A 14,029-nucleotide genomic window follows, 5' to 3' on the forward strand; every position below is an offset into this window, starting at 1 on the left:
ATAGTAGCCAGGACCAGCGTCCAAACCATTGGAAGCAGCAAAAACATTTCACGCATGGCCTTCAGGCATGTGCTGCGTGCGGGTGGTTTTGCAGGTTATGGCTGCTCTCAGGCAGACTTACTGACTTTCTCAAAGCGTCACAACACCAAAATATAAAAAGTGAGCGTAAAGGATTTATCAAGGGCTCAGCATATCAATATATAAGGCAGATCGGTCCTCTTTCTCTTAAGATCACCAATATTTTTATTCTAATATATATTTTAGTACTTCACTCAATTGAATGTTTAATATTAGGGATTATTATAAAAATGTTAAATAAAGTTTTAATCAAAAAACATGGCTGTGAGTCTTTCTTATAGCATGGTTTTTATTATTGCATTTTCAGAGCTGAAAAGAAATTTTTACAAGTATTATACAGACACATATTGGTTTTTTTTGTTTAAATAAAACTAGCATATATCTGAGTCTTTTTTCTTTTAACATATTTAAGCCCACAAAATGTGATCATAAAAACATCCACTAAATGCTGTTATACTCCAGTTGAAGAACATAGAGCTCCAGCCAGGAGTGCTTTAAAAAATATAGGGTAAGTTCTCCTCAGTTATGGATTTAATGACCCAGGAGACGTACTGTTTTTTATGTTGCTGGGGGCCTGCTGATCTCCCTGCAGCCCACCACGCCATTAAAAAAGGCTTTGTGGGTTCCCCTCCCTATTCTAGGAGCCCCACCAACCTAGAAAAACAATATAAACAAAAAAGACCCTGCCAGGGATTATGAGGCACTCCTTCAAGGAGCAGTGAATAATAAATGAGCGGCTCCTGCACTCAATTATTATTCATTTTGGTGTCCTGGTGCCCACCCGGGACACCCTTTTTAAAAAATAATTACTGTGGAGGGGGCGTGCAGTCCTTTTCCCTGGGTCTTTACTGGCTCTGGAAACCCGAGCCCCCTGTGGCCGTATTATTGTTAAAAGGGAAGTGAACATGTGCCCCCCACCCCTGAAACATTACAGAACCCAGGGACCCTGGGCCTTTTTTTATTTTAGGAGGAGGGGTGTGCAACCCCCAAGCCTTTAAAGCTGGGGACTTCATCCCCTGTTCTTTTTTTATTTAGAGGGGGGCATGCGGCCCCCCCTCCCTGAGCCTTTACGGTCCCTGGGTCCCCAACCGTTGGAGCCTTTTTTTAAGGGGGTAGCGGTCCCCCTACCCGAGCCACTACAGCCCCCAGGGCCCCATCTAATCCCCCATGGCCTTTCATTTTTTTAAGGGGAGGGGGCCCTCTACCCGAGCCAATAGTGACATCAGGGATCCCGTCCCCTGGAGTCTTAACTGGGTGTCCCAATGCTCACCCAGAGCACCCACAAGCACAAAGGGCCCGATAACGCTGTCGGACGGACCGCAACTGACTTCCTGTCGGTGGCAGTCCATCCAAGATCTGGTACCGTGGACTGACCGCCGCATTATGATGTGGACCGAGGGACCGACCGGAGCTTCCGATGGAGCCCGTCTGATGGAGCATAATACCCTACAATAGGCGCAGTGCCTGCTCAGGAACCGCCAGAGTGATTATGATGTACCTTTCCTACAGCCTTTCCATGGCAGTCTGACCACCATACGAAGGCTGTTGGAAGGGAACTTTAGGGACCCCTAGTCAGGCCCCTGTGCCCCTTGGGCCTCCACTATTGGGCCAGGGGGGCACCTGTGGTGCCCCCCGAAACATCCATGCACCCTGTGCAGGCACCACATGGTGCCTGCCACACGGTGCACAGATGTTTCCAAACATGCCTTTTTGCAGTAAGGCTTTTACTGCAGCCTCACTTCTGAGCCACAGCACAAGCCTCAATGCAAAAAGGCATATTTCCAGCCGCCTAGACAGCAGTTGGATTGTAATTTGGAGGTAGGGACCGTCGCCTCCTTGTCGGACGGTCCAGAAATTATGTCAGTCGGACCTTCGTCTGACTGGCATTGTAATGAGGACCTATGTTGGGTGCCGCATGGGGGCCCCCGTGGCCTTGATGGCTCTCTATATGCACTCACCCTTTGTGCATCGGGAGGCAGCATTGCTCTAGCCGGACAAGAGCAATCTGAGTTTTCCTGCCCGCAATAGCGCGGGCAGGGAAACAAATGTCTGCTCCTACCCGGCTGGGGCATTTTCAAAGCTCCCACTAGGTTGAAGCAGACAAGTGTTCCCTGCTTGGGCTTTTTCAGGCAGAGAACCTATTGTGTACCGGGATTGGCCCTCCCGGGACACAGAGTGTCAACCAGATTGGGGCCCCAGGCCCTTTTGAGGCTTGGGTGGGAGCTGTATCCTCCTTTCTTTCATTTTGTATTTGGCCCCAGGGAATGGGGATCCCTGTGGTGGTTATATATATATATATGACCAAGGCCTCTGTGCAGGCCGAAACGTTATGCCGAGGTGTGCCTTCCACTTGATTGAATAAATCACTGCTCACCTGCACTTGGGTCTCCTTCTCTTCTTCTGCGCTGCTGGTATCCGGAAATTGGGCTCCTGGCGAGAGAAAGCTGAGATCGTGTTTATATATATATATATATATATATATATATATATATATATATATATATATATATATATATATATATATATATATATATATATATCTCAGCTTTGACTTATTTTATACTATATCAGATGATAACTGACAATAATGGGACAACCCCAAAAACCTGTTGTCCCATTGTTGCAGATTTTTCACCGACCGAATTGTTCAAGATGTGTGTACAAATGTGGACATCACAAGAGCACTAAGTCCCAATATCAAACTACCATGAAAATATACCTAATTTGGGCATGGGAGTCATTTCTAAGTCATTAAAATGTATTTTCTCAGAGAAGCTTCCAATTGATAATGCCCCTCATCCTCAGTCCTCTTTTTGCTGTGTCATACAGTGGCAGCCGCCACAAACAAAGTGTGGTGGACGAGTGGAGGGTTTGCGGGAGGGTTCGCACTGAAACCTAGTCAAGTCAAGTTAGGAATTTATATAGCGCGCTACTCACCCAGAGGGTCTCAAGGCGCTTAAGGGAGATGGGTTCTGTTGGACAGGCCTCGTGGCAGTCCCGACCCCTCCCCGCATGGCGGGTCGCGGACCACTGCTACCCCTGTTCCCCGGACAAGAACCACACCTGCAGCCCGCCGGGTCAACACCCAGCTCTTCCCCGACGGAACATTGACTCATGATCATAACATTCTCGGCTGGCCCGGGTCCCTTCCCGAACCACCGTCTCCGGCCCAGCCGCCATCTTGGACCCTCCACGACCAGGCCTCGTGGCCTCGGGTCGACCTCAGCCTCAGGCCCTGCCAAGCCCCGACATCGAGGCACCACCATCCACCCAGGGGGTAAAGAGACCACTTGGCGAGTCAATGGGAGAAGGAGTGTCGATGGCTCCCCTCCGCCAGGTTTCGATTGCCCCCATCCTCCCTGGGCGCTGGCTCCACCCCCCTGCTGGGTGTCTGGACTCCCTCATCCCGGACCTCCCGACCTCCAAGTGCGAGGGTACGGACATCAAAGGGCGCCAGACCTATAACTGGGGAAGCTCCAGAGCAGGAAGGGAGTTGTATCCTGGAGTCGAGAGACACCGAGACAAACTCATCCTTGGAGGCCTGCTGGCGCTGCCGCGGCTCCTCTTCGTGAACCATCTTGAAGGCCTGCTGGCGCTGCCGCGGCTCATCCTCTTCGTGAACCATCTTGAAGGCCTGCTGGCGCTGCCGCGGCTCATCTTCTTCGTGAACCATCTTGAAGGCCTGCTGGCGCTGCCGCGGCTCATCCTCTTCGTGAACCATCTTGAAGGCCTGCTGGTGCTGCCGCGGCTCATCCTCATCGTGAACTATCCGTGAAGGCCTGCTGGCACTGCCGCGGCTCGTCCTCTTCGTGAACCATCCTGAAGGCCTGCTGGTGCTGCCGCGGCCCCGACTTGCGAACCCTTCAGCTCGAGGATTGTGAGCTACACACCCGCTACCCCTGTACCGGACCGGTACTGAGACTGTCCCGCTACCTCCTTCCCCAAAGAGACTAGAATTGACGGGATCGTCGTATCCTGGTTCTGCTGTATCGTCCAGTTAACCTGCCTAAGAATACCGATAAAAGTGTACATAACCTATCTTTGTGTGGTGTCCATCTGTGGGGGGGAAGTTGCTCGTCCGTACGATTGCCGGAGAGGGCCCTCGCCAGGAGGCCTCTCCCCCTTGCTCGGCCGACCCTCCGGGTCCCCGTCTAACAGGTTCGTTACTGATCGAACAGCCAGGTTTTGAATTGTTTTCTGAAGGAGAGGTGGTTCTGTGTAAGACGGAGGTGGGTGGGGAGGGAGTTCCAGGTCTTGGCCACCAAGTAGGAGAAGGATCTTCCTCTCATGGTGGCTCTTCGGATGCGTGGAATCGCGGTGAGGGCTTGGTCGGACGATCGCAATTGGCGGGCGGGAGTGTAAAAGGTCAGGCGAGTGTTGAGGTATTTGGGTCCTAGGTCGTGGATGGCTTTGTGTGCGTGGGTGAGGAGGCGGAACGTGATTCTCTTGTTGACGGGGAGCCAGTGCAGGTCTCTTAGGTGACCAGATATGTGGTTGTGGCGAGGTAAGTCTAGGATGAGTCGAGCGGAGGCGTTTTGAATGTGTTGAAGACTTTTCTGCAGTTTGGTAGTTGTTCCGGCATAGAGGATGTTTCCGTAGTCCAGACGGCTGGTGACAAGTGCTTGGATGGCCATCTTCCTTGTTTCGGTGGGGATCCAACGGAAGATCTTTCTGAGCATGCGTAGGATGTTAAAACATGATGATGAGACGGCGTTGATTTGTCTGGTCATTGAGAGGGAGGAGTCAAGGATGAATCCCAACTTGCGAGCATGGTCCGTTGGTTTGGGTGCGTTGCCTAGGCCCGGGGGCCACCATGAGTCGTCCCAGGCAGAGGGGGATGATCCTAGGATGAGGACTTCCGTCTTGTCAGAGTTCAGTTTCAGGCGGCTGTTCTTCATCCACTCGGCTACGTCCTTCATCCCTTCGTGTAGGTTGGTTTTGGCAGTGGTTGCGTCTTTGGTGAGGGAGAGGATCAGCTGGGTGTCGTCTGCGTAGGAGATGATGTTGAGGTTATGTTGGTGTGCTATGGATGCGAGGGGACTCAAGTAGACGTTGAAGAGGGTGGGGCTGAGCGATGATCCTTGTGGGACGCCGCATATGACTTCGGTGGCCTCTGATCTGAAAGGGGGGAGAAGGACTCTCTGGGTTCTTCCGGCGAGGAACGAGATGATCTAATCTAGTGCTTTGTCTTGAATCCTGACGTTCCTGAGGCGTTGTACAAGTGTGCGGTGGCAGACCATGTCGAACGCTGCGGAGAGGTCCAGGAGGATGAGGGCCACTGTTTCCCTGTTGTCGAGCAGTGAGCGGATGTCGTCTGTGGCTGCGATGAGGGCAGTCTCGGTGCTGTGATTGGCTCGGAAGCCGGATTGTGAGGGGTCGAGGGAACCGTTGGACTCGAGGAAAGCGGCGAGCTGACTGTTGACGGTCTTTTCTATGACTTTGGCGGGGAACGGGAGGAGCGAGATGGGGCGGTAGTTCTTAAGTTCGGTGGGGTCAGCTGTGGGCTTCTTCAGGAGGGCGCTGAGCTCGGCATGTTTCCAGCTTTCCGGGAAGGTAGCGGTGTTGAAGGAGCAGTTGATGATGTCCCGGAGTTGGGGTGCTATGATGGAGTTGACCTTGTTGAAGATGTGATGGGGGTAGGGTCGGTTGGCGATCCGGAATGGATGGAGTTAATCAAGCGGATGGTGTCATCGGTGCTGATCGGGGTCCAGGCGCGAAGGGTAGTGGTGAGGGGGTTCGGTTCCGTGGAGAGGGGAGTGGGATGGTCGCCGAAGCTGTTGTGTATGTCTGCGATCTTGCTGTGGAAGAACAAGGCTAGAGAGTCGCAGAGGTCTTGAGAGGGAGTGATGTTGTTGCCGGCGCTGGGATTGGTGAGTTCTTTGACGATGCTGAAGAGTTCCTTGCTGTTGTGGGCGTTGTTGTCTAGTCGATCCTTGAATGCTGATTTCTTGGTGGTGCGGATCAGCTGGTGGTGTTTGAGGGTGGCGTTCTTGAGGGCGGTCATGTTGTTTGTGGTTGGGTTTCTTTGCCAGGCTTTCTCGAGGGTGCAGCAGTTCTTTTTGGAGTTCTTGAGGCCGTCGTTGAACCAGGAGGCTTTCTTGCTTCCTGGCTTGTTGGGCTGGTTTTTCAAGAGTGCTAGTTCGTTAGCGCAGTGGGTGATCCACTGTGCGAGATTGATGGCTGCTTGATTTGGGTCCTTTGATGTGGTGGGAGGGTTTTGGTTCAGGGATGTGGTGAGCTGATCGCTGGTAATTTTGTTCCAGCTTCTGCGGGGAACTTGTTGCGGGTGGTGGTGGTTCGTGGTCTTTCTGAAGCTGAAGTGGATACAGCTGTGGTCTGTCCAGTGGAGTCCCGTGACGTGATTGAGGGAGATGTGCTTGCTGGAGGAGAAAATTGGGTCGAGCGTGTGTCCGGCGTAGTGGGTGGGGGTGTTCACCAGCTGTTTGAGTCCGAGATTAGCGAGGTTATCCAGCAGGGTGGTGGTGTTGTTGTCGTTGTTATTCTCCAGATGGAAGTTGAGGTCCCCTAGGAGGATATAGTAATTGGAGGGGAGGGCGTGTGGGCTGACAAAGTCAGCGATGTCATTGCTGAATTGTGCGCGGGGTCCTAGGGGGTCTGTAAATGAGGGTGCCTCTGAGTGTGGTCTTGAGGTCCGTGTGTATCTGGAAGTGAAGGTGTTCGGCGGATTTGAGGGTGTCGTCGGAGCTGGTCGTGATGCGGATGGAGTTCTTGTGGACGATGGCGATGCCTCCTCCAGTCTGGTTGATACGGTCCCTTCGGATGATCTTGTATCCGTCCGGGATTGCTATAGCGATGTCGGGCGCTGATGAGGCGTTCATCCAGGTTTCCGTGAGAAAGGCGACGTCCGGCGAAGTGGTGTTGAGTAGGTTCCAAAGTTCAATGGCGTGTCTGTGGACCGAGCGGGTGTTGAGCAGGAAGCACTTCAAGTGGTTGTTATTGGAGCTCAGTTTGGCGTTTGTGGTTGTAGAGTGGGTCTTGATGCAGCAGAACTTCTCTTCCCCCTCCCATGCCTCGGCCCGCCCCTCCCTACAGTGCTGGTTCACAGGCGGCAATAAAAATAAAACAAAATGCTACAACATATTTATTTTTCATTTGTGGGCTCTGAGACAAGTAGTGTGGCGATGATCCTCTGTCCCTGCGGAGGAGCCGCCGCTTGTGTCATATTCCTTTATATTCCAAATCAAGCGTCATTCCGAAGTTATTACATGTGGCACTACATAAATACCAGTACAACATAAAGATGAAACTTTGATAACAGAAATCTGAACTCCAAATGTATTTCCCAGGATAACAAATATATTGTAATTGGATTTATATAGCGCTTACAACCCCTGACGAGGTGACGAGGCGTTGAAGCGCTTTACGAGGAGTACCACGCTAACCCCTTGGTTATTGGTTAATCCAGTAGGTATTGTGATTAAGGATTTATGTATTTATTTATTTATGCAATTTTATATAGCGCGGACTTTACCTGAAGGTGTCAGAGCGCTTCACATAAGGACCAATAATGATATACAGGAACAAAATACAAATGCAAACAATAAGTTACATGGATCAAAAGTGACACTAGTGAGCAACCAAAATACATGAGGTAGCTCTCAAGAAAAAATGACATGCATTTACTCCAGTTACTTTGTGATATATATATATCTAAAGAATAAAGTATTTTCATAACAATTTATAAATGCTCCTCTACAAAATGAAGTGTATTTTTTAAGCATAAAGGACGTCCAGAGCGAAGAAACTTTAAACTAAGAAAGACAGCGTCTGCCCGGACAGGAAATGCAATCTGCAGGTTTCATATGAAAGCTGCATCTTCGCAGCAGGCGCATTAGCACACTAAGCTATTTCCCTCAAATGGCTCCACTATATATCCTCGATATATGATGAAAATATGATCCCTGATATGATTTCTTGGCATTTAAGAAACATGTTCTCCATTTTATCCAAAAAGTTACTGTGTCGGATATAATAAAAACCAGCAGGTGGGAGAGAAATAAAAAGATCCAGCGCCCCTCCCCTATCCCCGTCACAATAGGAAGCGGATCTACTCATAAAAATGATAAAACTCCGCCCTGTGGATGAAAAGTCCTGCACTGCTGCTGCCATTGACAGCAACAACACCCCTCCCCCGCGGCTGCAAATGACAGCACAGGGGTACCTGCCTGGGCAGCCCCCTCCCTTCAGAGTCCGCTTATTATGACGCAGCAGAGACTACATAAAGTCCTAGCTTTCTGATTGGCCGAGGGGAGGGGATCTCATCACCACCCAGGAAGTCAAGAGTAGATTGAGGCAGCAAAAAAAGAGCACCGAAAACTATTCTTAATTTGTTTATTTGACAATTTTAAGATCGCTCCCGTGGGAGAGGGAGGGCACCTGGCTCCCCAAGTCCCCGTGCCCGCTGTCAGTGTTAATTAACCCGGAGAATAAAAGGGAAAAAAATAAGAATAACAAAAAAATATGTATGTATTAGAATCTGGCAGGAGGACTTCCTTGTTGCATCCAGGAAAGAAACTGCTGCAGCTGTGGATTAGTTGCTTGAAAGGAGGAGTCACAGGGGGCTGAGGGGAGAGCGCACAGAGGAGGTGTGGAGGGGGCTGAGCAGCACCAAATGCAAACTGATTAAACATCCCTGCCTGCCATGGCTGGGTGAGGTGAAGCAGCAGCAGGCACAGGAAGAGGAGCAGGAGTGGCACTGCACAGATCCAGGAACCTACCTCGGGCGGATCCTTTATTTTTAAAATATTTTTAGTGGAGGAGGGGGCTGGAAGCATGAAGAGGAAGCGTGGCTGTGGCATGAGATCAGTGCTGGGCTTCTTGTCCCAGAGGGGCCTGGAGGGAGACCCTCTGGTGAAGGAGGACTTCCAGAGGAGGAGGCTGCTGGGCTGCAAGAACCTCTACAAGAAGGACCTGCTGGGACACTTTGGCTGCGTGAATGCCATTGAGTTCTCCAACCATGGGGGCCATATGCTGGTCTCAGGTAAGTCTATAATGTGTATTCTTGGTACTCCCCTGTAACCCCGCCCCTTCCCCACCCACCCACTGTTTACCTCTGGAAATACCCCTCCCCTGCCTGCTGCCCCCTGCAGTGCACGTGCTGGGGTGCTCTGGAATGTTGTCACTGGCCTATTTACATGTAAATGCTGCTCCTTTGCCCCTGTCAGGGACCTAAAATGGTTGACAGGTTTGAGGATGCAGGGGGAGGGGCGTGTAAAGTTGAAGAGGGCTGCTGCTCCACCATTTGCATGACTGGGGGAATGACGAGTGAGCGGGGCCGGTGCAGGCAAACCAAAAATGTCTCTGTTTGGAACGGGTGACGATGTTGTATCATGGAGACAACTCGTGGGGAGAGGGAGTCGAAAAATACACCCAGAAATATACATCATCAACGATGAAACTAAAATAAAATAAGTCACTTTAACACGTATTTTTCACAGGGGGCTGCTTTTGATTTAATTTCATTCATAGTGAAGGATACATTATTTTTAGTGTCTCGTTTCGACTCCCATAAAAATGTACACACACTAGTTGGAGTTGGCAGAGGTTACACTTAATGCAAGTAAATAAAACTAGACCCTCCGTACGTAGGGCTGGTTAATTTTGGATCCCCTTGGTGTTTGGAGTGCCCAGGGGCAACTGTCAGGAGTCCGGAACGGGGTGGCGGCATTGACGTTTTTTGGAAAGACTTGCTACGCAACTTGTGTTTTTTCTTTCAACCTTCACTCCGCACGGCCTGTTCCTGCATCAGGGATTTGTTTCCACATCAAGGGTGGAGGGTGCCAGGCCGCGGGGTGGAAAGAGTGGGTGTAAGAGGGCACCGAGTGGGCGCAGAGCAGACTGGCCGGGTATGGAGGGCCCGGGGCGGCAGGGGTTATAAATCGAGGCCGCGGCTGTAGGCGGGTGTCCAGGCCGCGCTATCGCTGACACTTGGAGACAGGCTGGTTAATCGATAGCCGACGGCCATGGACCCTGGGTACCACCTGCCCCCAGGAGTGGTCTTACTGACTGTATCATTTCGTGTATTTCCCGAAAAATAGTTTGTCACGTATATCTTTTTCATTTTCGGTCTGTGGCACTTTACCCAATTTTAATTGGCAATCGATTGCTTCTGTCTGCACTGTCTACAAAAAAGTTCATTACATGCTACTTCGATGTCATTTGTTTTCAATGGACCCCCTAAACTGTTTTTCAATGGTACTAGATACACTCGCAACAGTATTGTTAAATATGCCAAGCTGCGACGACACTTGCTAATGTTCTTTTTATTTATTTTATTTTATGGTTGGAGGAACTATCACATATCTGTCATATAGCCTGGCAGGTATCCTGCAGTCAAACAATTAAGTCTTGTTTTCAAACGGTAGAACTTTTAGATTAAATGCAGTGAGCCCCTTGGGTCTTTAGTCAAATATCTTGGATCGACAAGGTTGAACATTTGCTCTTGTTGTTCTGCAATGTTTTATTGTATTATTTTATTTTTTTAACATTTGAAGAGGGCCTGCCCATAATCCAATGTATTATCATACTTGCCAATATTCCATGGATTATCTGGGTTTTCAAATTGCTGATTAGCAAAATAGAGACATCATCATAAAAATATCTCATGACTTTGTTTACAGTGGTTACCACAGTGTACATTATATCGCAACATTCAGTAAGGAGGCATCCTGTGCCAATGCATGATTCATGGAGCAGTCGCTGTTAGCAGTTCTAGCCACACACGTTTCCTCAAGCCCTGGTGTGGTGATGGTCTAGCGTCACGCAGGCAGGAAACGGAAGGGCGGGACCGGAAGAGGAAGGCGGCCATTTTAGGTAGTTGGCGCCGACCGCGGGAAGGTTCAGAAACTGTTCCCGGCGCTCCGGTGAATAAAGAGTGTTTAACCCCGTAACGTTTCGTTGTGGTGTTTTGGGGGCCTCCACAAATGGCGACGAGGACTGGGATGTAAACCCCGCCCCCAGCCACCGAAATTAAACGGAAAAAAAAATCGGAAAAACGGACGAAAAAAACACACACCGGAGCGTGGCAGAGGACACTAGGCAGCCTTCATCAGAAGCCCCAGCCAGTACTAGCAGGCCAGCGGACACGCAGAGGCAGAAGTGCGCCCACAGTGAGAGATCGCAGAAAGCAGCACGGCGTTAAAGGGGGGCTGCTGCACACAGCGAGTAAAAGCACAGGTTCATAAGGGAGCCCCACTGCATCGCAGCGAACCTCACCTCTGATCAGAGGCCCAGCTCAGCACGCTGGCGGCGCGGCAACCACGCGGGGAAGGGTCAAGAGCAAGTGAAGCAGACCATAGGGGCAGTCAGCAAACGCTAACACCTAGGCCTTGACATGCAAGTTTGGCACGCTGCACGATGACCTTATAAGAGACCAGATCATTATGCACACGTCCAGCACTCACATTCAGGAGAAATTGTGGGTCAATGGGGACGCCCCCTGAAGGAAGTATGGGCCATGGTGAAATAGGCGGAGACTTCTAAGAGATGTGCGCAGGCGGCCGGGAAAGAGACAGGAGGAACACAAACCGTATGTAAGATAACAACACCAGGAAGGAACGAGAAATCGAGACCAAGAATTTAATTTAAATTTAATTTAATTGCGGGTTTATATAGCGCTAGGATCGACTCCGGGAGGAGTATCTCCGCGCTTCGACCGCTGGGGAACCCGTCCTGGCTCACCTTGAGAGATGGTCCCTAATGGGTATCTCTAAGGTGCGACCAAGCATCCCCGGCGGTCTGGGGGGGCCGTTGTGAAGATGAGGAAAGCTAATGCCCAGAGTTGCCGAGTGTGGTCTCTGACTGGAGTAGGCACCGAGGCGAGTATTGTCGAGCCTTCTGACCCTGGTCCACGACCCTGCCGCGCCGGGAATCGAACCCTGGTCCCGGGCCGTCCTCTGCTTACGGGTCTGCCGCCTCTAACCAGTGAGCCACACCACTCCACAAGAGACCAACAAAGGGGCCAAGATGGAAAACGGACACCCCAAACCAGCCACGCTGACCAGAGGACAAACAGGGGCGGACGGCCGAGTTGCTATAGATGTGGAAGCATGTCGCATTTGGGAAATGACAAATCGTGCCCCGCATTCAGGGCTAAATGCTCATTCTGCAGCGTGTTCGGGCACTACAAGAAGGTGTGCCGCCGAAAACCCAGAGGAGCCATGATCAAATACGTGGACCAGGAACAACAAGGAGAAGTAGAGGGCCAGGAAGAAGAAGAGGATCTGGAGGAAATCCTCTACATCGATGTGCAAGTACTAGAGATGGAAGGTGAAGAGATGGACAAACCTAAGCTGACAATGAGCATCGGAGGGGTGTCGATGGAAATGATCGCAGATAGTGGAGCACCCATCTCCATAATCCAGAGGAAGGTTTGGGAAGAGAAGTTTGGGGCACAAAGAGAAGAAGGATTGCACCCAATGGATTTGAGGCAGGTAACGTACACTGGGCAAAGGATCCCAATGTTAGGGTATTGCCCCTTATTGTTTGAATTCAGAGGACGCTAGGCAAACTGCAAATTATACATTGCAGAGAAGGGGCCATCAGTGCTCAGCTGGAAGGACCAAGGAGCACTGGGCATACTGTTGAATCCAGGCGGAGTAGAGAAGATCTTACTTATGGACATGGAAGGAGATGACAAAGGAGGGTCCTGGCATAAGGAATACCCCAAGGTCTTCAACTGACAAATAGGAGAACTGATCAAGTACAGACACCTCATAAAGCTGAAGGAAGGAGCGGTCCCTGTCGTCCACAAAGTGAGGAACATCCCGTTCCGGTGCAGAGAAGCAGTACAAGCAGAACTTGACAGACTGGAAAAAGAAGGGGTCATAAGAGCCATCGAGAGTGTGGAATGGCTTTCGCCTCTGGTAGTAGCACAGAAGCCGAACGGGAGGGTAAGGCTATGTGTCGACCTCAGAGAACTCAACAAAAACATCCTGGTCGACAAGTTTCCCTAACCCCGCATCAGCGAGATGCCGGCAAAGACCAAAGGCAAACGGTGGTTCTCCACAATAGACTTGTCATCTGCCTACCACCAGGTCAAGTTGCAACCTTCATGCAGTCACCTCACGTTGTTCATCACTCCCTTTGGCTGTTACGAGTTTGTAAGGATGCCGTTTGGCCTTGCCTCAGCGGCTGCAGTATTCCAAAAACTTATGCACAGGCTATTTCGGAAAGAAAAGGGAGTCCAGTTCTTCCAGGACGACATTCTGGTCATGGGAGAAACAAAAATGGAACACGATGAGAAGCTGCACATGGTACTACGCACACTGCAAGAAAATGGATTGACGGCGGAGTGGTCAAAATGCAAGTTCGGGGTGCAATCTGTCACGTATCTGGGACACGAAGTGAGCGGAAAGGGGATTGAACCAAAAAGAACCAACATGCAAGCCATCCTGGGCGCACCAGCCCGAGCAAGAAAGAAGACGTCAGGCCATTCCTGGGAATGGCTGAATTTTACAGCAAATTCATTCCCCACTTTGCCACAAAAACTCATCACTTACGGCAACTTTTGAAGGAAAAGAATGGATTTCAGTGGAACCAGGAGGAACAGAATGAATTCGAGACTCTGAAACAAGAGATGAGCAAAGCAATCCCCCTCAAAGGATTTGACCCGGATGCAGAATCAATACTAACAACAGACGCGAGTGACCGTGGCCTGGGAGCGGTGCTAATGCAGCGGTCGGAGAGTGGGGAGATATCCACAGTTTGTTTTGCCTCAAGGTCTCTGGCGCCTAACGAAGAGAAGTTTAGCGTCATTGAGAAAGAGATGCTGGCTGTCGTATGGGCGATGGAGAGATTTAGGCAGTATCTGTGGGGTGCAAAATTCTTGGTGAGAACAGATCACAAACCTTTGGTCAAGGTAATGACGTCCAGCGGGCATGCGCACGCCACCCCGAGGATTGCCAAAATGACACTGCGTCTGCTAGACTTT

At 50.6% G+C, this 14,029-nt stretch overlaps 1 protein-coding gene across 1 annotated transcript in view; it reads left to right on the plus strand.

The window, feature by feature from the left end:
- The first annotated feature begins 8,362 nt into the window (after window positions 1-8,362).
- The window catches only part of DCAF5 (DDB1 and CUL4 associated factor 5), a 334,903-nt gene continuing 329,236 nt past the window's right edge, over window positions 8,363-14,029 (plus strand). Inside the window, exon 1 of the mRNA XM_086937046.1 lies at window positions 8,363-9,079. Within this exon, the coding sequence (XP_086793172.1) occupies window positions 8,872-9,079 (208 nt within the window). The 5' untranslated portion in view covers window positions 8,363-8,871. The remainder of the gene's footprint in view (window positions 9,080-14,029) is intronic.

Source organism: Lissotriton vulgaris, chromosome 9, assembly GCF_964263255.1.
Source record: "Lissotriton vulgaris chromosome 9, aLisVul1.2, whole genome shotgun sequence".
Lineage (NCBI taxonomy): Eukaryota > Metazoa > Chordata > Amphibia > Caudata > Salamandridae > Lissotriton > Lissotriton vulgaris.